The sequence below is a fragment of the Tubulanus polymorphus genome, unplaced genomic scaffold (genome assembly GCF_964204645.1).
Source record: "Tubulanus polymorphus unplaced genomic scaffold, tnTubPoly1.2 scaffold_22, whole genome shotgun sequence".
Lineage (NCBI taxonomy): Eukaryota > Metazoa > Nemertea > Palaeonemertea > Tubulaniformes > Tubulanidae > Tubulanus > Tubulanus polymorphus.
Window position 1 is genome coordinate 198,923 of NW_027437431.1, and position 26,148 is coordinate 225,070.

Genomic DNA, 26,148 nt, shown 5'->3' on the forward strand with positions numbered 1-26,148 from the left:
AATTGAACGTATTAATATTTTGTCGATATGAGCTTTGAAGCATGTTTTCTACTTTGTCCCGTTTACCATTCTTTAAGCTTATTTTCTTCGACTGTAAGTGTAGTTCCTTTTCCTTTTTTTGTTGAACAAGATCAGATCTGGTAAGGTTTTTACTACGTAGTTCCACAATGCGTTCTGCTTGACGTTTAGCAGAATCAGATCTGGATGACTGCCGTTGTTGTTAGTCAGCCTTTTTCTTTTTCGCATTTAGCAGGATCAGATCTTGTTTTGTTTTTACTACGCAGTCCGATGACACGTTCTGCTCGACGTTTAGCAGGATAAGATCTGGATGACTGCCGTTGTTGTAAGTCAGCCTTTTTTCGTGTTTAGCAGGATCAGATCTGGTTTTGTTTTTACTATGCAGTCCGACGACACGTTCTGCTTGACGTTTAGTGGCATCAGATCTGGCTTTCATTTTACTCAAAAGCTCAATTTTTTTTTCTTTTTCACGTTAAGGATCATTTCGAAGTGTTGATCATTTCGATGTGTTGATCGGCGAAGTTTGTCCAAAATTGTCTCCCTTGTTTTATAATTGGTATCTAAACGTCTAATCTTTTTACGTAGGGCATCTTTGGTACAGTGATTATCTTGATTCTCTTGAAAGTGCATTGAAGTACTGTGGGCATGTTGTAATTCCAACTGGTCTGTAGATATGTGCTGAATGGCTTGTAGAATGCCTGAAAATTTAATGAGGGACATGAAACTTAGAATTTCAATTAGTCGATTTTGTGTGCAGGTATGGAAAAAGACAGATTTTTTTAGCTCGAATACATGGAATAAAGAAATGTGAGAAGAGTATCACATATTGTTCTAACAGGATATGAAGCGTCGGTGCAAAGATTTTTGTAACAATATGGCAAGAAAATGAAGGCAATGTGAATTGATTGATATTGAACAAAGATACAGCTGAGATTGAGTTGTAGATGTGGAATTTGAGGTGTTTGGTATTATGTACTGCATCATTTGCCTAAAAGAAAATAAATCAGTAAACTAACTAGGAAAGACCCATATGCAATCTATGAGGACAGTTATTTCTTATATTTACTCAAGTTACTATTCACAGAGAGTACCAGTACATTAAAAGAAGTAATAAAAACGTAGGATGCTGAGATGATAGATGACAGTGGTTGATAATGTGTACTATCAATATTAGTTATAACCTTCTCTGGGTAAGTAAGATAAACCTTGAGCTAAAAGAAATCATCTTATTCAGAAATCATGATTCAGTAGGTTCTATAATGGGCATAGTGGTAATGGAAAGAATAATGAGTTACACTGATATTGCATTGAACAAAAAATAACTGATAACTTACTAAGAACTACCTGATGCTGTTTTCGTAATTTATCCTCTTCTCTTTTTTACGTGGGCTTTTTGATTTAAATTTCGGCATCGTTGCTGCATGAAGGTTGAAGAAACTGAAGTGGAGTAGTTTTGATTAGTTGTGCCTTAAACCAAACTACTGTATTCTGTAGCGTTAAGCTATTATCCATATAATTTCTACCTTTCTAGGCACATGGTTTAACTTCACATCACTATAATTGGGAGGTGCAATGGCAGGTTTTCCCGCCAGATGGCGTGACGAATACTCAGTGTTTCGATGTCAATCAAGATCAGTTCATATTTGATGAACTTCAAACTGAAATTTTAGGCTCCCGAATCCATACATTATCATATGACCCCACAAATATACTTAATATTCATTTTCCTACTTAGATGTCGGTGTAGTTTCCATAATATCTGATAAGAGAAAAGTCCATTCGGTTTTCATTGAAAAGTAGAAGAGCACGAAAGACCGAGTAACTACTAGCGAAACCGGCGGATTCTTGCTTGTCACAGGAGTGCTGGTAGTTCCCCATTGCTTAATGCCAATGAATAGAGTAGTTAGGTATATTGACTGCCAGAGTAATGTTATAAAAGTTAGAGAAACTTATGTGAAAGTCATCATTACATGACAATCACCCCGAGTAATGATGACTTGCATGCACCACTTGTCATGCATATGTCAAGGTGGCAATGCAGACTTGTATTATCACTGCCACAATGCAGACAGAAGTGTTGCATGATCTTACTTAGAAAATATATATATACTAAATGATCTGAAAGTACAATTTATTGTCAAAACCTTTTTTGATCGTACGAACATTAATACAAGAACTCTAACACATTCGTTCTTCGGATATAGGCAAGTAGGAAACTTTAGCAACTTTTGAATGTAGCATTAAGACGAGATATAATAACAGTGGTAGACATAATCCTACACTTAAAGTCTAGCCGAATTGACTAGACGATGAAAAAGAACATTTGAAATAATACACGAAACAACTAAAGTGCCCTGTTTAGCGTTTGTAGTATTAAGCTTTTGTAGGCCTAGTCGAAGTACTGTCAGTACTTGCAACACAATTACAACATCTTAAGTCTAGACAAATTTTACTAGACTATCAAAAGTTATATAAAAACACAAATGAATTAATGTCAACAGATAGGAAGATATAGCAAATACATAAAACATGTCTACTATGTATGCACTTGTTTATTCATTATAGTTGTCTGTGGCGATGCTTTGGTCATTAATGTCCATCACATCAGCATTTATACTGAGTCAACTTTAACTGGTGTACTAGTTAGTGCTTCATCCATAGTGAATTCATCGTCACCAAAATCGACCATGACCAGTCTCCGTCGTCTAGGAATTTGGTCCAGTTGTTGTGACATATTAGTAAGTTTCTCTTTGAGAGGAAGCCATGCTGATTTGGAGAGATCATGTTTTCTGTTGTCAGGTGATTCATAATTTCGTCTCTTGATGGTTTCTAATATTTTGCAACATATTGCATGTTAGGCTAGCGGGTCTGTAGTTAGATGATTTGGATTTATCGCCCTTTTTGTGGATCGGTTTAAATATCCCCATTTTTCATTCCGACGGCAGTGTACAGGTAGTGAGCGATTTTTGGAATATTATCTAACTTGTCTGCTATTTCTTTCAATAGTCTGGGATCGAGCTTATATGGACCTGGACTCTTACTCGTTTTGAGGTTTTTGAGTTTCTTCAGAACTGATGCAGCTGTGACGTGTTGATCCACGTGGCCAATATTTCTACCTACTGTCAGAGGGGTAGGGTGGGGGATGTTGTGAACATCCTCAGTAACGAATACACTGCTGAAATATCTATTAAAAATCTCGGCTTTTTCGGTGTTTTCCGAAGCGATGACCTCATTATGATGAATAGCTGGAATCTTGGAATTTCTTGATCAATGGCTTTTTCACGGTTTGAAAGAATTAGATCTAAAAGGCTCGGTTGTTGGTTTGGCCGGTACCTTGTTGGCTCATCTACGAATTGGCGAAGATAGCAGTCGTTTACCGTTTCGATAAATAGGCTTGATGCATGGTTTCTGTTTGCCATAGATGTTTCAGTCTCCCAATTTATTTCAGGGAGGTTGAAATCACCAGTAATCAATAGGTCGTCACAAGCCCCCCTTTCATCTGACATACTTCTAATCACGTTGTTTAACTTCATATTGTTTTCGGTGGTAGAATTTGGGCTCCTGTATATAGTACCGAAGAAGGGAATTTCCATCCTCCTTTGGGACCCTAATCCACTTGTTTTCGGAGGCATTTATTTTCGGGGTTATTTCGTTAATCATCATATTGTTTCCAACGTATTTACAAATACCGCGCCCGATCTCATTTAAATTATTAACAGGGGCTTGATATCCAGGACCCGGTTTCACAGTTCCGAATTAAGATTTGACTCAAGAGTTAACTCATTGAAAATGAACTCATTTTAAATCAGAGTTAACTCTAACTCACAACTGTGGGAACTGGATCCAGGTAACAACAGAGAGTCCGGATTTACGTTCTCTCCGAAAGGGCTAACGCGCTCGACGGTTCTTCTATTTCGCGTAGAAATGTGACCGAGGTTTCTAACCTATACATAGTGTTTTCAGCCACGTGACACATTCCAAATCTTTGAAAAGTCATATCTCGTGTAGCCCCTAACCTCCGCGTAAAATATCGTTCCCAATGTCGGCAAGTCAAACTAACCTACGTAAAATTTCTCTTTCCCAATGTCGGCAAGTAAAAATAACCTACACTGATCTCTGGCGCATTGATTCTTTTTTGTGATAAGTCTCATCGTCCTACTTTTCCGTATACGCACATGTACTAAAATGGATACTTGAGCCGGGTTTCACATAAAAATGTCTGTGGATATAACAATAAAATTTCGTAACACAAAAAAATATTTGCCCCAACTACAATGCAGGAAGATTTTTAAAAAGGGCAGGAGCAGATACAAAAAGGGCTTTAACCAATATCTCTGGAGAAGGCTAGCAGTACTGTCCCTGTTATTTCCGACGGCTAGCGGTACTGTCCCTGTTATTTCCGACCCTCAAATCCAAGGCAGAAAAAATCCCAGAGAAATATCAGTTCAGCATATTCTTCAAATAACTATACCGGTAAATACATCTTTATTTCACAATCGGAAAAACCACAAATAATCTTTTAATGAAATTAGAACAATAGCGTTTACTGCAACAATTCTAAACGTAATTGAGGTTTTAAGAAAATAGAAACATGACTTGATAACAATGAATTCATAACAGAAAATCTTATTGCTAAAAAAAGTCAGAGAGTTTGTTGTATACGAGTACGTATGAAAATATCGTCAATAGTAGGACGAAGGGTGAATGGGAATTTTTTACAGTTTTTAACTGAGCCCACTAGGAACATTATGGGGATGGTTTCTATGGCCTTATGAAGTATTTTTGTCTATTTTTACTGGAAATACGATTTCTAAAAATCCACTAAGGTCATCTAAAATATTAAGCCCAATTACCTCATTCGCCATTTTGTTAAATATGCATTGCTATAGTAACGACTTAGCAACTACAAGTGGGGCGAATGAGTGAAATTTAAAAACAAAAACGATATGGCCTAAATTTCATTATCGATTCTGTTTGACTGAGTCGTTTAGTAACCTGACAAATTTCAAAAACGTTTCCTATTGGTGGAGATTTCATTCATCGTCATTGAGTTTTGCTTGTCATCGGTGGTGAAACGAATATAAAAAAATCTACATTATCAAAGGTAAGTTTTGCTTTACGGAGCCTAATCGTATATTTTGATATTTCTAAATACAATGATTATTATCATATTGAAATTCATTTCACATTATCCGAATACATATTCTTATTTCTATATAGATGGAACCGTCTGAGTTAATCGCTGATCTAGTTTCTGTAAGCTAGTGCGAACTCGTTAAAGGTTACAGCAGATACAAGATAGGCGCAAGAATTCGTTATCGGTGGAGCAAAAGGTGGTGGTACGGAAAAATAGTCGATACTGATATAGTTTCAGAAGATAAAGATAACGATGTTCCCATGACAGTTCTGTTAAAAGCTAATTGTGGAGAATCTCATGAAAATGTAAGCATGTTTAATTATATCGAAAATATTCCACCATCTCCTAAGATAGCAGAGGAAACTGAGCGTCCTGTATTCAAGGATATAACAAACGTCTGCTTGTGCGAATTGAAAAGTTGCGAAGAAGTTTTTGCTGCATGTAACTCATGCAGACCATGCTGTGTTATAACCATTTTACTCAGGAGAATTGCCCAGTTCGTAACCCTCAACCTTCGGTGACAGAAGATTCGTTGATGAACGTCGAAATATCCCCAGAAATCTATATAGTAGAAGGTGAAGAACAAGAGCCAATATCACCCCTCCTTCCTCCAGAAAAACCAACAGAAAAACGATCAAAGGCAAGAAGAAAATTAGTGAAAGAAAATAGAAATCGAGGAATTGAATACTCAACAGAAAAAAGTGACATCACTAAATCAATGCAATTGGCGATACATGCAAGACGTTAATAGTTTAATCTCCACTTTCGACAACCTAAACCCTACAACCAGCATTGTTCAGCTAGCCAAATTTATTAAACTCGGTCTGCCATTGTCCTAATATTTCTTCGATTAATGTTCTGTATATTTTCAATTATGTTTTAACTCATCTGTAATTAGTGTTAATTATGCTTCATTTTATTATTTGTTTATCTCCTATTATGTATATACTTGATTTTCCGAATTTGTATCAGTTGCAAACAATGTTTTATTAATGTTTATGCTGAATAAAGATTGAATTGAATTGAATTGCAAGAATATAGGAAGATGTCTGCAAAAATCCTATGTTTGCGATAGTATCACTAACGAACGCACAGAGCAAATCCTCCTCTCATATTGGCATAAAGGTGATTTGAGGGAACTGCGCCATTGAATTAAGTCTCACATTACATCAAATGAACCCATGAGACAACAAATAAACAGTCGAAAGTCCAGAACCATCAAATACTTTCTTCCAGATACTGAGGGCCATCTGCTACCAGTATGCAGAATCTTGTTTTTCAATACACTTTGTGTCAGTGAAAAGGTTGTCCCGACGGTACTTAGTAAAACTGACGAAACTGGTGCCCTTGAAGATGAGCATCGTGGTGGTCGAGTTGCAACTCTTGCAGCACGAGACAATGTATTACGTCAATGCGTCGAAGGTCACATCAACAGATTCCCCAGAACAGAATAAAACTACTGTAGGAGAGACACAAAATTTCAGTACCTTTTACCAGACCCCACCCAAAGAAAAATGTGGGAATTGTATGACCACGAGTGACAACCAGAAAACAAAGTGTCTTTCTCATACTATTGCAAGGTCTTCAAATCTATGAAATTGAAATTTCATTATCCCAAGAAAGATGCATGTGGTTTATGCGAATCATATCGTAACGGAAATGAAACAGAGAAGGCCAAACTGAAGGGTCAATTTGAAAGCCACATCAGTGAAAAGGAGAAAGTTCGGAATATCAAATTGTCTTTGAAATGTCATGCATCATTAAATGACAAGATAACATCTGTTCATTTGATCTACAACAAATAATATTCCTACCAAAAACAAACCGCTCGTTAATATTCTACAGTAGAAGATTATCTTGTTATAACTTTACGATATACGATGTCAATTCGAAACATTGTGAATGTTTTTTATGGCATGAAGGCATTGCTGGTCGAGGTTCAAACGAAATCGCCTCATGCGTGTATCAGTACTTGAAAAGAATTGACGCATACTCTGTACGCCATTTATTCCTTTTTGCTGATGGATGTTCCGGGCAGAATAAGATTAGTATTTTATCGTGTATGCTTTTGTACTTTGTCCAGAATAGCGTTAATGTACAACAATGTATAACAATACATTATTTTGAACCACACCACGGTCAAAACGAGGGCAATGCTGTACACAGAGTTGCGTCGAACGCGCAATAAAATGAATTCCGGAGATTATGACACCGAGCGAATTTTTGGCAATAATCAAAATGGCACGCTTGAGATCAACAACTAGCGTCACTCAAGTGGATACTGGCGATATCCTGAACTGGAAAGATTTGGCGAAAAATCTGTCCATTCTTCGCATTCGAGAGGCCAGCGATGGTTGGTTGGAAATTGACTGGAAAAAGTTTGCGAGTTGCAAGTGAACAAAGTTCACCCAGCATAATCGGATTCAAGATGTCGCATCATGATGACGTATTCGCACCTTTAGATCGTAAGTCGAGACGAAACTTCGTAGAGATGGTCCCATATCCAATGCCGGCGTACGATGAAAAACCGAAGTTGAGCGCCGGCAAGTTGAATGATCTGATGCGTTTATGTCAGGGAGAAATGCCGGTAATCAGTAATTCGGATACAAAAGCGTTTTACCAAAATCTTTCCCACAAGAAATTGAGAGTTGAATTGTTTGTTTCGAAAATAAATTTACTTTTCGTGGATTTCCTGTGTTTTGATACTTTTTCTTTCTAGTAAATGATAGATATCATTTTAAGATACACATTTCCATACACAGAAAGGACAAATGAAGGACGAATCGGAGTATTAATTTGATTCCTGTTATGACAAATGGGTGAATCGAGGGCAATTGAACCATCAATGCTAAGTGGTTGATTTTACGAAAGGGCGAATGGGACATCTATATTCAATGAGACCAAACACACTAAATTCATGTCCAAAATGATAAATATTTGTCATGTTGATAGAAATTATCAAGATTTAATAAATGGTACCAAATAAGAATTAATAGCATACATATTTACTTGATTTTAGCGGTCTGAATTCAAAGAAGAATTCAGACACGCAATAACCCAAATGTTCTATTACCCCATTCGCCCCTTCGTCCTACTACTGACGTCATATCAGAAAATCTTATTGTTAAAAGTCAGAGAGTTTGTTGTATACGAGTATGAAAATATGATATATCTTTATCAAAGTGACATGTGTATATAATAGTTCATTTGCTTACAATTGTTTGTTTTTATCACCCCCAATAGGTATCTACAAGTCGTTTGGATAAAGCTAATAAAGGACCATGGGTCCAGAAGGATCAACTGAGTACATTTTAGTTTTGAGCACAAAATCGATTTGTTCTTAGATTTGCAACAAAATCAGAAAAGTTACAACCAAATTTTCAAATGTTCCATAAGATTCTTATACAAAATGATACTTGACAGTTTGGTCAATATAAGCATAATATAAAAGCTGTATAAAATGAGAAACTGGAGGTCCAGAGACACGATGCCCACTAGCTGAAATGCTTGATAATCTGATCATTTTAATATGCATGACCCTGGTGATCAAATAAAAATTCCATACCAACATTCCGGTATCAGGACAATTGCCCCCGGACAATTGCCCCCCAAATTAAATCTTCTTAATCTTAAAGTAACACAGATATTTACACAAATTAATTAGACAAAATGAACTAATTCTAGCTAATTACTCTAGGACAGCTTTAAAGTTTTTGATTGGCTAAAGTAACACTAAAACTAATTCCAATAAATTAGCCGACGTTAACGATTGCACAAATAAGTGGACCTATTAAGTTTTCTTTAATTCGGTAAGTGAATTATCATTACGCAAGGACTGATTTAAAGTTTTTGATCTGCATACAACATCAGTAATTCTATATCTTATAAATCTATATTCAATAATAGACAAATCAATTTCTAAGTAAAGTATTTAGGTGGTGTTAATACAAATCAAAAAGGATTTTATTCGGGGGGCAATTGTCCTAGAATCCAACATTCCATATCAATTCCAACCCTTTTTCCCTCCTAATGACAAAATAGCAGCTGTGTCAGCTAGTCAGCAATGGCATAAGCCGAAAAACTGTAAATATATGTAATTCAACATTAAAGCCTACTGGAGGAGAGAAAAAACAACAGGTAATCTTAATTCGACTTGAGATGTGTTCTACCTATAACAGTGCTAACAATCATTATTGAATATAAATACCGGTACAAAAACCAAAATCCTACTGTGATATTTCCTCACAAACCTTTTCCCATCTATGAACAAATAATTTGACCAAAACAGACAATAAAGGTCCAATGGCCCTGTGGCTCACCATCAAATCATAGAGTGTATATTGTCAAAATTATTACACTAACTATGAATTAATTTGGATTGCAATCGAATGTAGGATAGATTACCGAATTAAAACCATCAACTGACGACGATATGCTGAACAAACTCTTCAAACAACAATCTTTTATTCTTAATCTAATCACTTCATTAATTCTTAGCCCCTTATTACACGATTAATACATACTAAGATATTATTATACTCGCAATTTCCAGATTTTATTATCCTTGAATTAAATCAAAATACACGCCCAACGCACGACTTCTCCCAGTCTCATATGAGTTTGTTTTTAACAGCACACGTGTGATAACTATGCTGTACGTTCTCTACTGATCGCTCCACACGGATTTCCGTAGTACGATAGCTGTATATATAAGGGTATAATGTGTGCAGACTAGCTCCCACCTCTAAATCAGTTGAAAAAACTGACTGTTGATTAGATGAAAAGCTGAGAGCATTCCACTGCCCGCTATTGTCTACAGACTATTCAGTCCATTATTAATTTATTACCGCTCACAATTCTACCTAAGAACGTACTAAAATTGAATAGATTAGAGCAGTAACACGGTTCACAAAAATCCTGGTTAGCAGGTCTTTTAAGGCATTGACAAGACAAATCTAAGCCAAAACTCCATTGGCATCGCCATACTTGCTATTTGGATACTGAATTGAATAGCCTACTTGTTTATAATCGTAACACCGAACAAATTATAAGCTAACATACGATACCTAGTCGAATGAAATGCTCGCCATTGGGTTTTCCCAATAGGCTTTCCCAATTACATCAGAAGTTCCTGGAATTTCCTGTATATCTAACAAACAGCCAATCACATTCAATGTACCTCAGGTAACAAGGTCAACTCGGATGAATAGAAGCGAGAAAATTTAGGGGGTTTATAAAGTGAGGGCCTATAGGTCGAAAAGTACATCCAGATGAGTCGCACAAAAAACGGCAACATTTCCAGTAAGGATTGAACTTTTATATATTTCAATTCCAAGTATGCAAATTCTCATATGTGAAAACGTGCCATTACTTAGTGCTAAAAAGCAGGGTTTTTACATGTTTATCAAGAATAAGTCCCCTAAAAATAACTCAATCACTATGAAATTTTTGTGGGCTCAAGAACTCATTAAGCCAAACCATGACACCAAAAATCAACACTATTCGTTCAACAGCCATGTTTGTGCCTTGTTGAATCACCGATACTCTATTCATTTTCGATGAAAACTGCTTCACCAGATCGTTTGCATAGGCAAACCTCATCCTCCCCCGGCAGGGATTCGAACCTGATGGCATCGAGATTGCCACGGCACGAAACCCTGCCATAATCGACTGTGTGCGCAGATACATGCGCAGTTCAGATGATGTGATTTTTAGCCAATCAGAAATCCCGTTTTATTTTAGCCCGGGTTTTCCCATTTATAGTTCTTCCTTGAAATTTGCCTCAACGATTATACAACAAGCAATCTGATTGGTGCCGCCAGTTTTCGTTCGGAAAGCTGCGCATGTACCTGCGCACCCGGTCTACTGATGCAGGGGTTCGTGCCGTGGCTGAGTGTAGCGATGCCATCAGGTTCGAGTCCCTGCAGAAGGAGGATGAGGCAAACCTATGGTTCGCCAAAAAGTGATCGCAATAGTCATATGGGGCTTGAGTTCTACTTTAAGAATTTATGTTAAGAATCTAGCTTAAAACCGATTAAAACAATGTGACATTTGACCCTTAGAGGCTAGTTTGTGTTGCCGTGCAACTGAAACTGGCAGTGTCCTGAAGTGTTGATCGACTATCAGCTACTGTAGGCAGGTAGAATATTTTGTTATCATTGCTAATTATCGAATTGACTTGACACCAAACTACAATGTTTTGTGGAGTTAACCCTTTGGTGCCTTGAGATGCTGGAAGCGAATGTCCAAACGACGAATCGTGCATGAAAAAATCTTTTTAGTGTCCAAGCGAAGATAGTTATGAGGACTGGACATTCTGAAGGGGCAGGTGATAGCGACTTAGGTGACTATTCTAATCAAAATAACACTGGAAATGGCTCTGAATGAGACTATCATGAACACTGATACCGAAAATGAGGATAATAGCGATGCTAGGGGGTAGCAACACTGACAGTGACCTTGATTTACCCCCTCATCCCGAGGAAGTGATAATGATAATAAGGATGATATAATTTACCACCATTGTGATGAGCGACAAAAGCTGGGAGAGCTGATCAGAGAGAAAGTAGCATAGACAACTAAGGAACATTTTTTAAGTTGTAATAGCATACATTTATTATTTAGCTGAAATGAATAAAGCTTGTTGGTAACTGCAAGTGATTGTTCTAATAAAGGTAAGATACTTTTCAAAGAAAAAGTTCTGTTTTCAGAATTAAACCCAAAAATTTTTTTGGGTGTTTAAAATTTTCCAGCAGCCCCCCAGATGTATAATTTTGGACAGTGGATTCTAATTCTGCTAGAAGATACCTTTTACCTGATACTTGGTTGAATACTGTAGCGCCAAAAATAAAAAAGTAATAGCAATTTCATTATCAGCTGTTTTTGTCTTTCATAAAAACAAAAGAAATGCTCAGGCAGATTAATAGCTTTACCGGTTGAAAGCTCAGGCACCAAAGGGTTAACATTCTCTACTACATATCTATGGAACACATGTAATGAAAAAACATCGCATGTATTCCACTGTGGTATTTTTAGTTACACACTATGTTAAAATTGCTATTACCCCCCGGTATGCACCGAATGAATACTTGCTACAATGTAGCTTATTTTACAATGTGCCCAATGAATTCGCCAAGAAGCAGCTTGTTTGCTGCACTTTGCTTATTTGTAATATAGTTCAAAATCATGTCAAGAGATGGAAGGGCCGTATTTAGCAGGGGGCAGGGACAATTGCCCCCAAGAAATTTTGGAAAAATGCTCATTTATTGTTATATCCTATAGAACTGCCCTTTTATGGATTCTTCTGCTCTCTAAAATTCAAATCTTAGGTACAGCTATGGCGCACTAACAAGATGTCTTTTGAACTAGATTGAATTGAATATGATTAATCAGACGCTGATAATTACAGGCAAAAAGATAATGATTCAAGGTAGGTCAGCATGATTTTCAAGTTGTGACCAGTTAAGTTGAATCAAGGCATGTCACACAGAGACATAAACCAGCCTCTATATACAATCATGGATGTATATACATCCATGATACAACAGACAAGATAATGGTCCTGGCATGATGTGCACGATATACATAGAATTAAAAACCATTCCAACATGAAATATAAAGTAATGATACGTATTTACAAATTGCTGTTATTACCAGGATAAGTGCTAGTAACTATCAAGTAGTACAACATTATTTACCGCTTTAGATGACCATACATAAACGGATTTGCTTCTTTTCTAGTTTATCAACCAAATTGGCAATTCGACATACTTTGATGCTATCAGCATTTCCCAGGCTGAAAACTCTGAGTAAATCATAATGATCACGCAGTTCATTTGCGCAGCTGATTTGCTGGATGGATATTTCAAGCACTTCTTTTGAATCTGAGACGGTAGCCTTCACTTCGATGTATTGTAACTGTTCATCACCATTGACATCTTTGAGAGAGAGCACAAAATCATAAGGATGTCCTATTTCATCTTGTTCGTTCAACCAGGTAACTTCGAGAATTTTTTTATCATTATAAGTATCCAAGCTCTTCAGGTACTGATGCACAAGTCTTTCCCCAAGATTTCCGATTTCCGGTTGGTCAGCTGCTTTATCGAACACGACCTGTTCTGGAATGTTTGGAATGTGTAATTCTTCGAATAGAGTCTCATCTCGGATTTCATAATGATCTGAAAATAGTTCAGTGAAAATTTACAATAAATCCACTCTAATCATCATCGATGCATGCAACCTCGTCAGAGAATCACATTTTTTTTCTTAACCCATTTACACTCAAGCCGCCCGTAGCCACCCTGCCTATTACTCCTTAAGCCGCCCGCATCCGCCCGCCACTTTTTTCGTATGCTGCACAAAAACAGTTATAGTGGGATTTGAACCCAATGGCTTATGATAAACGAGACACCCAAGTCCTCAAAATACCATACAGAAATCAACATCCTTCCATCATTTTTCGAGTATTTGGAGTATGAACATGACAGATCTGAGCGCTCACTTCAAATCCAAGTAAGTTTGGATGAATTTTGGGGGCACAATTTTGGTGGTTTACCACAATCATAGAACATGTCAGCAGCTATGATTTTGTAATTGATTGTGAAAACGTTACCTCGTTACCAATTTAATATGGAAATACTAAGTATTCTACTATTCCAACGCCCCCTGGTGACCATATTCAAAACCCAATGACCTTAAAACTCATCATAATCATAGAACATGTCATAAACTACAACTTTGCAATTGATCATGATAACAAAATATGTCTCGTTACCAATTTAATATGGAAATACTAAGTATTCTACTATTCAATGCCCCCTGGTGACCATATTCAAAACCCAATAACCTTAAAACTCACCATAATCATAGAAAATGTCATAAACTACATCTTTGCAATTGATCAAGGTAACAAAATATGCCTAGGTACCAATCTAATAAGGAAATACTAGGTTATTCTACTATTCAACGCCCCCTGGTGACCATATAGAATAACTAATGTCCTTAAAACTCACCACAATCATAGATGATGTCATGAGCAACAACTTTGCAATTAATTATGGTAACAAAATATGCTTAGGTATCAATATAATGTGGAAAAACATTTTCCCACCTACCAATGAGTACTGATGATACCAAGATGGCCGCCAATTGCGTCACAAATGGCCGATCAAAAATACCTGGCTCAGGTATAAAACAACCCTTTCCAAGGAATACCCATCAAAAATTGCAATGAGAAATGGCAAACCAGTAGGAAGCTACAGGACTCAGAATTTGGGCCAAAATTGACATTTTTGGGCACTAAAAAGGTCATAGGACGGCCATCTTGAGTCCGATCGACCCAATTTTTCTTATGGTGATGGGCCCTGGGGGGATTCAAATATATATGAAAGATCAAGGTAATTGATTTAAGCGTCTTCAAAATTTCCCTCAAAAAGTGTAAAAAGTGCTGATTTTGACGAACAACAATGGCTGCCAGTCGGCCATCTTGAATCTGAGAGGGCCAGTTTTTGGGGTGAAGATGTGTCTAGGGTAGACACATGTATAAACCAAATATCAAGACATTACCTTGAAGCGTCTTCAAAACTTCCCAAAATAACTAGATTCCGTCTACGGACGGACGAAAAGTGAACGCAATAGCCCGCTGGGACTAAAGTCCCAAGTGGGCTAAAAACCAATGACCTTGAAACTAACCACAATCATAGAACATTTCAGCAGCTACAATTTTGTAATCGATTGTGATAACAAAATATACCTCGTTACCAATTTAATATGGACATACTAAGTTATTCTACTATTCAATGCCCCTGGTGACCATATTCAAAACCCAATGTCTTTGAAACTCACCACAATCATTGAATATGTTATGAGCTACAACTTTGCAATCGGTCATGGTAACAAAATATGCCTAGGTACCAATATGATTAGGAAATACTAAGTTATTCTACTATTCAACGCCCCCTAGTGACCATATGGAATAACTAATGTCCTTGAAACTCACCACAATCATAGAGGATGTCATGAGCTACAACTTTGCAATTGATTGTGGTAACAAAATATGCATTGGTACAAATATAATATAGAAATACTAAGATATTAACGCCAATGACCTTGAAACTCACCACAATCATAGAACACTTTATAAGCTACAACTTTCTAATTCATTGTGGTCACAAAATATGCTTAGGAATCAATATAATGCCGAAAAACTTTTTCCCACCTACGAATGAGTACTGATGACACCAAGATGGCCGCCAATTGCGTCATAATTGGCTGATCAAAAATACCTGTCCCGGGTATAAAACATCCCTCTCCAAAGAAAACCCATCGCAAATTGCAATGAGAAATAGTAAACCAGTAGGAAGCTAAGGGACTCAGAATTCGGGCCAAAATTGACACTTTTGGGCACTAAATAGGTCATAGGATGGCCATCTTGAGGCTTATTGACCCAAGTTTTCTTATGCTAATGGGCCCTTGGGGGATTCAAATACATATGAAAGATCAAGGTAATTGATCAAAGCGTCTTCAAAATTTCCCTCAAAAAGTTCAAAAACGTGTAAAAAGTGCTAATTTTGGCGAACAACGATGTCTGCCAGTCGGCCATCTTGATTCTGACAGGGCCAGTTTTTGGGCTGAAGATGTGTCTAGGGTAGATACATGTGTAACCCAAATATCAAGACATTTTATTAAAGCGTCTTCAAAACTTCTCAAAATAACTGGATTCCGTTTACGCTCCTTGCCACTACGAGATATCTCGTAGTAAGCCCGGAGTGAATGAATTCATTTTTTTTCTGTTTGGCAATGTGGATAACAACATAAATCGAAGTCTGGCAACTCAGATAAACAAGTAATTTTAAAAAAATCAATAACTAACTTTTTTTATCAATTCTTTATTTATTTATGAACATCTAAAAAATCAAATTATATTACGTGCTTATTTTCACATCAAAGTTTATAAGGCATCAAACGCTTATCAAATACCTTTCCTAATTGGAAAGAAATGATTCACCTCACTGTGAATCGATAATAAACATAGTACGATAGAAATTATAGCATTGTTGTCATGGCATTTCTTTAGTTTTGTACATGGTATCTCCTGAAACAAGGGGTTACACATAATGCTGGTTTTCCAGGACAGACATCACAAACGTAACGTGTTTCTTTGCGGTTACCATCTCTTCTGCAAATGCGACATGGCTTTGTGGGGTATTGCTTTCTATCTGATGGGGGAACACATGAAGATAGTGAAATGCTGCTGGAACATCTGGGTTTAGGGGAGGGGGAACTAATGCAACTGGTGCCAAGGCGGGGGATGTCGCCAAGCAAATGTTTGACGATGGCTTCACGGAAAGCTAATATCTGAATTGAGTCATTTGCATCATTGTACATCATATGTGCATTGACAATGCTCATTTCTAGTATGTGCAAGCCAATCTTTTAACCAACTACAAGTCTCGTAGCTGGCAACTGGTATAAAACGTTTACCCCCACTGCCAACTACGAGACTCGATTCAACTCTGTTTTCACCATATAATAGGTGTAATACATGCATTAAATGCAATAAAAATCAATATATGTGGTTTCCGCCTGCTTTTCGTTGATTGGTGAAATTGGCAATGTTGAGAAAAAAAAATTTTTTGAGTGGCAGTCAACGTGTTAAGTCCCAAGTGGCTAAAAAAGGCCTTACCATTTGCAATGTATATTTACATTGCAAATAATGACCTTCCCTCGCCATGCATTACGTCGCAAATATGTGGTTACTACAATAGCGGCTGTGGGGAGTCATTACGCCGCTGGCGTGTAGCCGTTCATCTGGGCTTGTCCGCTTGAACTTAGTTTCAATTCTCACTCACAGATGGAGGAGGTTTAGTACCTCAAATATTGAATTGATTTCAATTGAATAATGCCATCGGGTTCAAATCCTGGTGAGGGGTGCTGCATTATCTACTGTAGTGAAGAAGTTAACCCATTGGGTATTCTAACAGAGAACAGACGTACTTTAAATCTGAGGGTAGAGATTTGAGGAATTTGATTTGACGGCGTATTTGTTGTACGAGAAGAATATTACAATTCTCTATAATATCTTACCAAAATTGAGCCTGAATTTTCGAACGCTTTGTGGGGTTTTATCATAATCGACCAATTCTGAGGATTTCATGTGTTCCCAGGGGTGTTCTCGACTCGTGTCCATTGCCAAATCTGAATGATTGTTGGTTGTGGTACTCTGAACAGAGTAACCACTCTGAAAAAAGATCAAGATATCCACATATAAATAAAGTGTTTGGTTTCTATATCTACTGTACTGTAACCTATCATAATAGATTATTGTAAATTACATATACCCATTAAGATTATCGCTTTACGAAGCAAAAGCCTAAGAAAGTACAAGTCTTAGACATGTTCTAGATATGTTTCTGATACAATATTCCCTGAATGAAGTGTATATTGATATTCGAAGGAGGAATTCCTGCCACTCTTAATTCAGGAAATTACTACACTAGTTTACAATATTTATTTTGACAATGATAGAAATATGTAAATGATAAAGAATACAAGCCCAAATGAAATCCTAAATTCACTGAGACGCTAGAATTCACTTACTAATTCTGCACTATCAGCTGATCTTGGTCGTTTAGCCGGACGATCAATGTCTGTTCTGTCATTGTCCCGTTTAATTGAACCAGCAACTGCACTGCTACTGCTATCCTGTGCTGAGCTTATCATTTCGCCTGAAAGTACATAGGTCATCTATGATAGAAATGCAAAAGCAGCCAAAATCATCACAATCTATTCATAATTAGGCACCCAGGGATAGAAAGCCCACTTGGTGAAATGCAATACAAAATAAACAGTGCTGTATCAAACTAATATTTGATCTCTAGATTTTCAGAGTGGAAATCGTCGTATTTGACCTCAACGCGAGGTTCGAAATCATTCTCATCTGTGAGAAGCGTTACGGTCGTTCACGTCAGAGTGGAGAACAATGCGATAGACCTCGATGTGAGGTTTGTAACCTTACTCGCCGGTATGAGAATCATCGGACTTAGCCTCAGCGTGAGGACCGTGACTTTTCTCGTCCGTGAGAAGGTCGTGTCGACCTCAGCATGAGGTTCGTAACCATTCTCATTCTAACTCAATTCACATTTATGGCCCCATGCTGTGGAATATGACCCGATGAAATTTCTCAATGTCATATAATCTCAATGAAATTTCATTGATGTCAAATGCCATTTGAGATTGTCAAATAAATCTAAGAAAGCACAAAACTGTAGTTCAACCGTTTTCATGAGTTATTTAGAACCTAGCAGGAAATTGTATCAGCTACTTTTCATGTATGGTTGAAGCCTGCTATGATAGTTGACAGCTGAGAAATTTGGCAATAGCTTTTTCTTGCTTCTGTATTTTCTTCTTCTTGGGCTAATGATAGGAAATTACCGACTGGAAACCGCCCATGAAATATTACAATTTTTGTAGCTAAAATTTGTATTTCCGAGTAGTACTTACCCCTTCCTATGGTGGGAATGATGGGAAATACAAAAGAATTCTGGGGTTGTCGCATAGAAGGTTGAGAAGTGGTAGGAACCATTTCTGAGCTGGCTAATATGGAGCTACCAGAACTATGTTGCAATTGACTGATCTCTCTACTTGATCCAGCAGGCACCGGAGGACTGGTGTGGGAGGGAACGCACATGTATGCATCCCTGACCAGTCCAGAGAGAAGGCATCGACCCCCATGCTTCCACGTCTGAAAACGGGAAATGAACAGCGGACACCTCCGATTGAACTGGGTGGCAAACAGATCCAGCAGAGGATTGCCGAACATGTCTCGAACCCGATTGGCCACTTTTTTGGTGGTGGACCCATTCTGTCGCAATAGCTTGACCTTGACAAGAAAAAGCATCGGCCATCATGTTCCTTTTCCCTGCTAGATGTGCCACAGTCAGGGAAACGCCCTTTGTCTGGCAAAGAAGAATTTAGGCTGACAGGTCCATGTGGGTTTCTGAGTGAGCGCCCCCTTGATTCTGAAGGTAGGCCTTCACTGTTCAGTTGTCCGTGGCTAACCAAAGGTGGTGGCCCTCCACTCTCCTGTGAAAGAACTTCAGAGCCTTCAACACGGCCAGAAGTTCCAGGAAATTTATGTGGTTGGTGGCCTCTTAGCGAGACCACTTTCTGGCCTTGACTTCGTTCTCCAGATGCGTCCTCGACCCTTGGTGGCTGGGATCCGTGAATACACGAACAGGAGCCTACGACTAAGATTCATAGTTGCCGCCCACCAACGAAGGTCTGATCTTAGATCCGTTAGAGGTACGGGAATCAAGGTCTCCCAGCTGCCCTTCGACCGAGACCAGTAGACTTTCCAAAACTGTTGCAAGCGCCTGCTTCTGAGGCGGCGTAAGGGCATCATCAGACCGATGGAGCTAATGGAGCCTAGAAGCCTTGACCAGTAACGAGCTGTATTCGGGGTTGCGGAAACTCCCGCTACAGCTTCTTGAAGTTTGGCTTGAGCCATGGATGAAAAGACCTTGCCGATTCGAAGATCGAAGTCCATGCTGAGATACCTGAACTGTTGAGCCGGCGTCAGCTGAGAGTTCCCCGTTTACACAGAACCCTAGCTGGTGAACTAAGTCCAAGACTGAGGTCATTGCCTCCCGACATTCTTGAGCCGAGTTTTCGACTACTTACCAGTCGTCGAGGTAAATGAACAGTCAAACACCCCTGGACTGAAGCACCTTCTGAAATGACTTGTGTGAAGTCAATGTATATGTTATATGTAAAGTTATTTGTTTGTATAAAGTGTAACGGTAGTTGGTCGTTCTTTTGTTCGTTCTCTTGTCAGTATTCCAGTATTCGGTAGTATTGTGTTGTATTGTTGTTGTTGTCTGGTATTGTTATTTTCCCGCCTCAAAGTTTATTGGCATATCCGTTTCCGGGTTACTCCCGCATTTTGTGTAATATTTTTGGCACTTGGTCGTTCGAGCTCCTCGGAGTATCAGTGCTTGTCTGTGTGCTTGCTATATTGGAATCTCCCTCAGTCGTCATGTAAGTTTTGTGCAAATTTATATTAATTAATTATTGTAACTGTTTACAACATTTCCTACCCTTATAATATTTGTTTTTGTAGAAACGTGTAATATTCGTCGTTTGTTTTTTGTCGTCGTAATTTGAAAATAAACGCATCAATGAGAAGTATCGACTGACTTCGTTTGTCATCTGCAACACTGTTTATGACGAGGGAGATGGCATCACTTGACGAGAAGGTTAAATCGAGAGCGGGTTTCAAGGCCAACGTCACAAAAAGAAGCAACATCCTTCGGAAGGCGTTAAAAGAAGGGCTACCGTATGATGATGTAAAGAAATTAATCGACGACGTTACACAATCGTGGGAAAAGTTCGAAAACGCGCACGACGCCGTTCATTGTCTGTATATCGAAGATGATGACATTGAAAATTCATATATGTATTTCGATCGGGAAGAGAAAAAGTATCGCGAGTTGCTAGAAAAGGCAACCAAAGTTCAAAGTCCTGTGGTTTCGGATTCCGTAGCTGCGTCAACAGGTAATAGTGATAGTGATCTTGCTGCGATGGTAAAAAGTCTAAAACGAATGGCTTTACCACAACAAGAAGTGCCAATTTTCGGCCATGATCCTATTGAATATTGCTATTTCGTAAAAGCTTTTGAAAATATAATCGAAAGTAAAACCGATTGCAGTAGCCAAAGGCTGTATTATCTAATGCAATATACGCGCGGTGAGGTGAAAGAGTTAGTGCGAAGCTGCATGGAGCAACCACCAGACATCGGGTACTCACAGCCCGTGGTGGTCTGTGACAGTGGAGGTTAGTTAAAGTTCGAGGCGTGTGACTAGTCGGGGGGAATAACATAGGCGGCTACGCCGCGATAGTTAGTCGGCAAGGTCGGCTGCGCCTCCGGCGGTACAGATTACATCTGAGTGTATTAGTCTACCAACGGAAGCCCAAACCCTAAATAATATTAGTCGGAAAAATCTGAGTTAGAGGGTCGCAACCGGTTCAAACAATTTAACATCTCATACAGGTGACTCGTACTTTTAGTATCAAATGCCATCGTTGAAACGGAGGCGAAACGGATTTACATTGCCCGGTTTACCACATTGCGGTCCATTCAACGATATATCCAGTTACAAAAGCGAAGGAATAGACGAAGTGTGCCGTATTCACGACAAAGAGTACGGAGAACTGCAAGAGAAATACGGTAAATGGGCTCCGTACTTCCAGTACAATTCAGCGGATCAGACATTTTTGGACAGTGCTTCGGGTGTGAACGGTGTAGGTGCGAGACTAACGTCGAGTGTATTCAGAGCAAAACGGGCGTTATTTCCAACAATGGCGGAAGAACCGGCATTAAAAAGATCAAAGAGAACGGCGGAAACGGGGAGCGAAGAAGGGAACGCCCAACAAATGATGACTCACATGACGGAAAAGCCGTCACTACACTATAAGAGCGTGTTAATACATAGAGGTTACCTAACGTTTACGAATTGGGATCCGGACCAGGCGTACGGAGCATTCGGAAGAAAAGCGAAGATTTACTGTTCGGGAATGAGAACGTTTAACTTCGGATTAAAAGAAAGAGAAGGATGGAGAAGATTTCCAGCCAGCATGGATACCATAGGGATGTGGGATCAATTCAAAGTGACTTCGGGTAAAATAACGTTATACCCCATAGCGAGCGAAAGCGCGGTAAGCTCTGATTCGAACGCGTTCCAAGATCCGATAGTATGGTTAAAGACGGCAGCCGATTGGGACTTGAAAGTGAAAGACTCGGCCGCCAATACTCACCAGGGATCGCCGTACGCCGATATAAATTTATTAACTCAAAAGCAAAGCTACAGGCAATACGAATTAGGTCGGGGATGCGTTAGCATGGGATTACCCATGTCGACCATAAGAACCGAAATACAAGACACGAGTGACCCGACAGACGTTACCAGATCGGTGAATATCGGGGATAACTCGGCGTGGTTAGACGGAGCGTACCGCGATCATTGGCAATCAGCCGCGCTCATTATGCAAATGTTAGTGTACAACGATTCGATACACGCGGATTTAAACACGCCCCATACAGAAATTATCGTTCCAGCGGAAGTGGAGTTTACGATGATTCATAGAAACAGAGTATAATATGATAATAACTTTCCTATTCTTGGCATCCGGTTTCCTACACGAGTACAAGTGGCACGTATATACTAAACGTATCATGAGTAGAACGCAACGATTCATGAAAATAAGAGACGAAGTGGCGAACGAGTGGGTCATCAAACACGACGTCAACGAAAATCGGGTACTAAGGGAACAACACATTACAGAAGTAGCGAAAAGGATATTCTACTACCGGGAAAAACAATGGGAACTAAGTCGAGAAACTGGTCGTTCACAACCGACAATCGAGCAGAAGTCTGCCTCGAAAGTCAAATCGGAACGTCAACAGTAACCGTACACATAGGTCCGCAAGAAGATCCGGACGGTTACGCGCACGGAGTAATAATAACGTTAGCCAAAGGTACGCAACGACCGTTGAAACAGAGCGAAAACGCGATTAGACAACTGTTACACTCGCTAGGCATTAGATTAGTTAACGACTACATCAAACCGACGGAAAAATTAGGCGCCTACATTCAATACATGTACAAAGAAGCCGACAAAATACCGGAAGAATTACGAGGTCACTTGGAGGTGAAAAACTCGAAAACGAACGACGACTTTTTCGGCCAAAAGATAAACGCGTTATACGCGGAATACCAACAAAGACCGGGACTAGCCGATTGGACGGCGAGAATAGTGAAGGAGTTCGGTTACAACGTACCCGAACTGAAAGTGAAAAGATCGTTTAAAAATTGGCCGGTAAGGGTAAAAGATATTACGAGAAACGCGGGTGACTTTGCGTTGAAAATGACGGACATAACAGAGCCGAAATTGACGCCGGAAATGGGAGTAGAAATTATAACGAAATGCCTGGATAACGTTCAATCGGCGATGTGGGATGGTAAACATATAAATAAACGTGACCTGCTGGTAATATTGGTGAACGCGGCGATCGAGGGAGGTACGAGTAAAATCAGAAACGCGCCTCATATAATATTTTACGGAGATGCCGGGTCTGGTAAATCGATGTTGGCTAAATTATTGTTCCCGGATTCGATTACGAGCCAAATGCCGACGGATTCGGAAGGCGTAGGAGCGTGCGAGATGGGAGGAGGACAACGTATATTCAAAGTCGACGACGCCAGCGACGCTTTTTGGCACAACTCGGGGTTGTTGTCGATGATACTCGCGATGTACCAGTCCACCTGGGAGGCAAAAGTACATTCTAGTAAACAAAGTAACCCGCCGTGTATGACGGTAATTACGACGAATTGTAAGAATCCGTTAGAGAAGTTCGCCTCTACAGTAGCTTTGGAAGCTGTGGAAAGGAGATTCTTGTCGGTGTATTTCAAAGGTAAAGCAGATTTGGGAAACGTAGTTTACGACATTACGCCGGGCGTATGCGAAGAAATATTAGAAATAATAGTTAACGAAATTAGACAAGGTAGATATCTGGACAACCAAGTCCACTTGGACGACTGGGAAACGGATGATGACGTGGTGATACCGTTCGAAAAAGAAAGAAACTTCATCGAAGCGTACCACGTAGGTCACATGTCGGACGCGATGCATCAGAATATGGAGGAAAGGTTAAAACGTAAACGTAAAGAAGAAGACGATACGAATGAAACTCTTAAGTTCGCTAAACGCGGGGAAATCCTGTAGTTGGCAATGTAAATAAATCTATAAATAGAATTCTATAAATTTCTCAATTCGTTACTACCAGTGGACCCGCAGACCCGCGGACCCACTGGCTGTTCGTTTTTCATGGTCTACCCCCCCTTATATATATAATAAGGAAAGAGAAGGAGGGTCCGCGGGTCCGCGGGTCTGCGGTATTCTCTAAACCGAGAATCGAAAAGTTAATGAAACTAGGTCGGAAAGATAACAAATTATTATTCAATATATCCTAAAGCTTCTACGAGGTTGGTCACGCGCTCGCTACGCTCGCCAGCGTGACACAACCTCGTGGACGCTCCAAAGATAATGAGTATGTGCTTGATAATGAGTGAATTAATTGGGAACCCTATAGCGGGTAAAAGGTAAGAAGTAGAAATTATAGGGTTAGGGGTTATCATTATACTCGGATGCCCACAGCCCGTGGTGGTCTGTGACAGTGGAGGTTAGTTAAAGTTCGAGGCGTGTGACTAGTCGGGGGGAATAACATAGGCGGCTACGCCGCGATAGTTAGTCGGCAAGGTCGGCTGCGCCTCCGGCGGTACAGATTACATCTGAGTGTATTAGTCTACCAACGGAAGCCCAAACCCTAAATAATATTAGTCGGAAAAATCTGAGTTAGAGGGTCGCAACCGGTTCAAACAATTTAACATCTCATACAGGTGACTCGTACTTTTAGTATCAAATGCCATCGTTGAAACGGAGGCGAAACGGATTTACATTGCCCGGTTTACCACATTGCGGTCCATTCAACGATATATCCAGTTACAAAAGCGAAGGAATAGACGAAGTGTGCCGTATTCACGACAAAGAGTACGGAGAACTGCAAGAGAAATACGGTAAATGGGCTCCGTACTTCCAGTACAATTCAGCGGATCAGACATTTTTGGACAGTGCTTCGGGTGTGAACGGTGTAGGTGCGAGACTAACGTCGAGTGTATTCAGAGCAAAACGGGCGTTATTTCCAACAATGGCGGAAGAACCGGCATTAAAAAGATCAAAGAGAACGGCGGAAACGGGGAGCGAAGAAGGGAACGCCCAACAAATGATGACTCACATGACGGAAAAGCCGTCACTACACTATAAGAGCGTGTTAATACATAGAGGTTACCTAACGTTTACGAATTGGGATCCGGACCAGGCGTACGGAGCATTCGGAAGAAAAGCGAAGATTTACTGTTCGGGAATGAGAACGTTTAACTTCGGATTAAAAGAAAGAGAAGGATGGAGAAGATTTCCAGCCAGCATGGATACCATAGGGATGTGGGATCAATTCAAAGTGACTTCGGGTAAAATAACGTTATACCCCATAGCGAGCGAAAGCGCGGTAAGCTCTGATTCGAACGCGTTCCAAGATCCGATAGTATGGTTAAAGACGGCAGCCGATTGGGACTTGAAAGTGAAAGACTCGGCCGCCAATACTCACCAGGGATCGCCGTACGCCGATATAAATTTATTAACTCAAAAGCAAAGCTACAGGCAATACGAATTAGGTCGGGGATGCGTTAGCATGGGATTACCCATGTCGACCATAAGAACCGAAATACAAGACACGAGTGACCCGACAGACGTTACCAGATCGGTGAATATCGGGGATAACTCGGCGTGGTTAGACGGAGCGTACCGCGATCATTGGCAATCAGCCGCGCTCATTATGCAAATGTTAGTGTACAACGATTCGATACACGCGGATTTAAACACGCCCCATACAGAAATTATCGTTCCAGCGGAAGTGGAGTTTACGATGATTCATAGAAACAGAGTATAATATGATAATAACTTTCCTATTCTTGGCATCCGGTTTCCTACACGAGTACAAGTGGCACGTATATACTAAACGTATCATGAGTAGAACGCAACGATTCATGAAAATAAGAGACGAAGTGGCGAACGAGTGGGTCATCAAACACGACGTCAACGAAAATCGGGTACTAAGGGAACAACACATTACAGAAGTAGCGAAAAGGATATTCTACTACCGGGAAAAACAATGGGAACTAAGTCGAGAAACTGGTCGTTCACAACCGACAATCGAGCAGAAGTCTGCCTCGAAAGTCAAATCGGAACGTCAACAGTAACCGTACACATAGGTCCGCAAGAAGATCCGGACGGTTACGCGCACGGAGTAATAATAACGTTAGCCAAAGGTACGCAACGACCGTTGAAACAGAGCGAAAACGCGATTAGACAACTGTTACACT

General features: G+C 39.6%; 1 protein-coding gene across 1 annotated transcript; it reads right to left on the reverse strand.

Moving 5' to 3' along the window:
- Positions 1–7,370: 7,370 nt before the first annotated feature.
- On the reverse strand, positions 7,371–17,875 carry LOC141914460 (uncharacterized). The gene is made up of 3 exons (XM_074805682.1): positions 17,753–17,875; positions 17,240–17,393; positions 7,371–13,332 (listed from the first exon to the last, which is right to left on the reverse strand). The coding sequence occupies exons 1-3, from the start codon at positions 17,873–17,875 to the stop codon at positions 12,857–12,859; spliced, it is 753 nt and encodes a 250-aa protein (XP_074661783.1). The 3' UTR covers positions 7,371–12,856.
- Between the last annotated feature and the right edge of the window lie 8,273 nt (positions 17,876–26,148).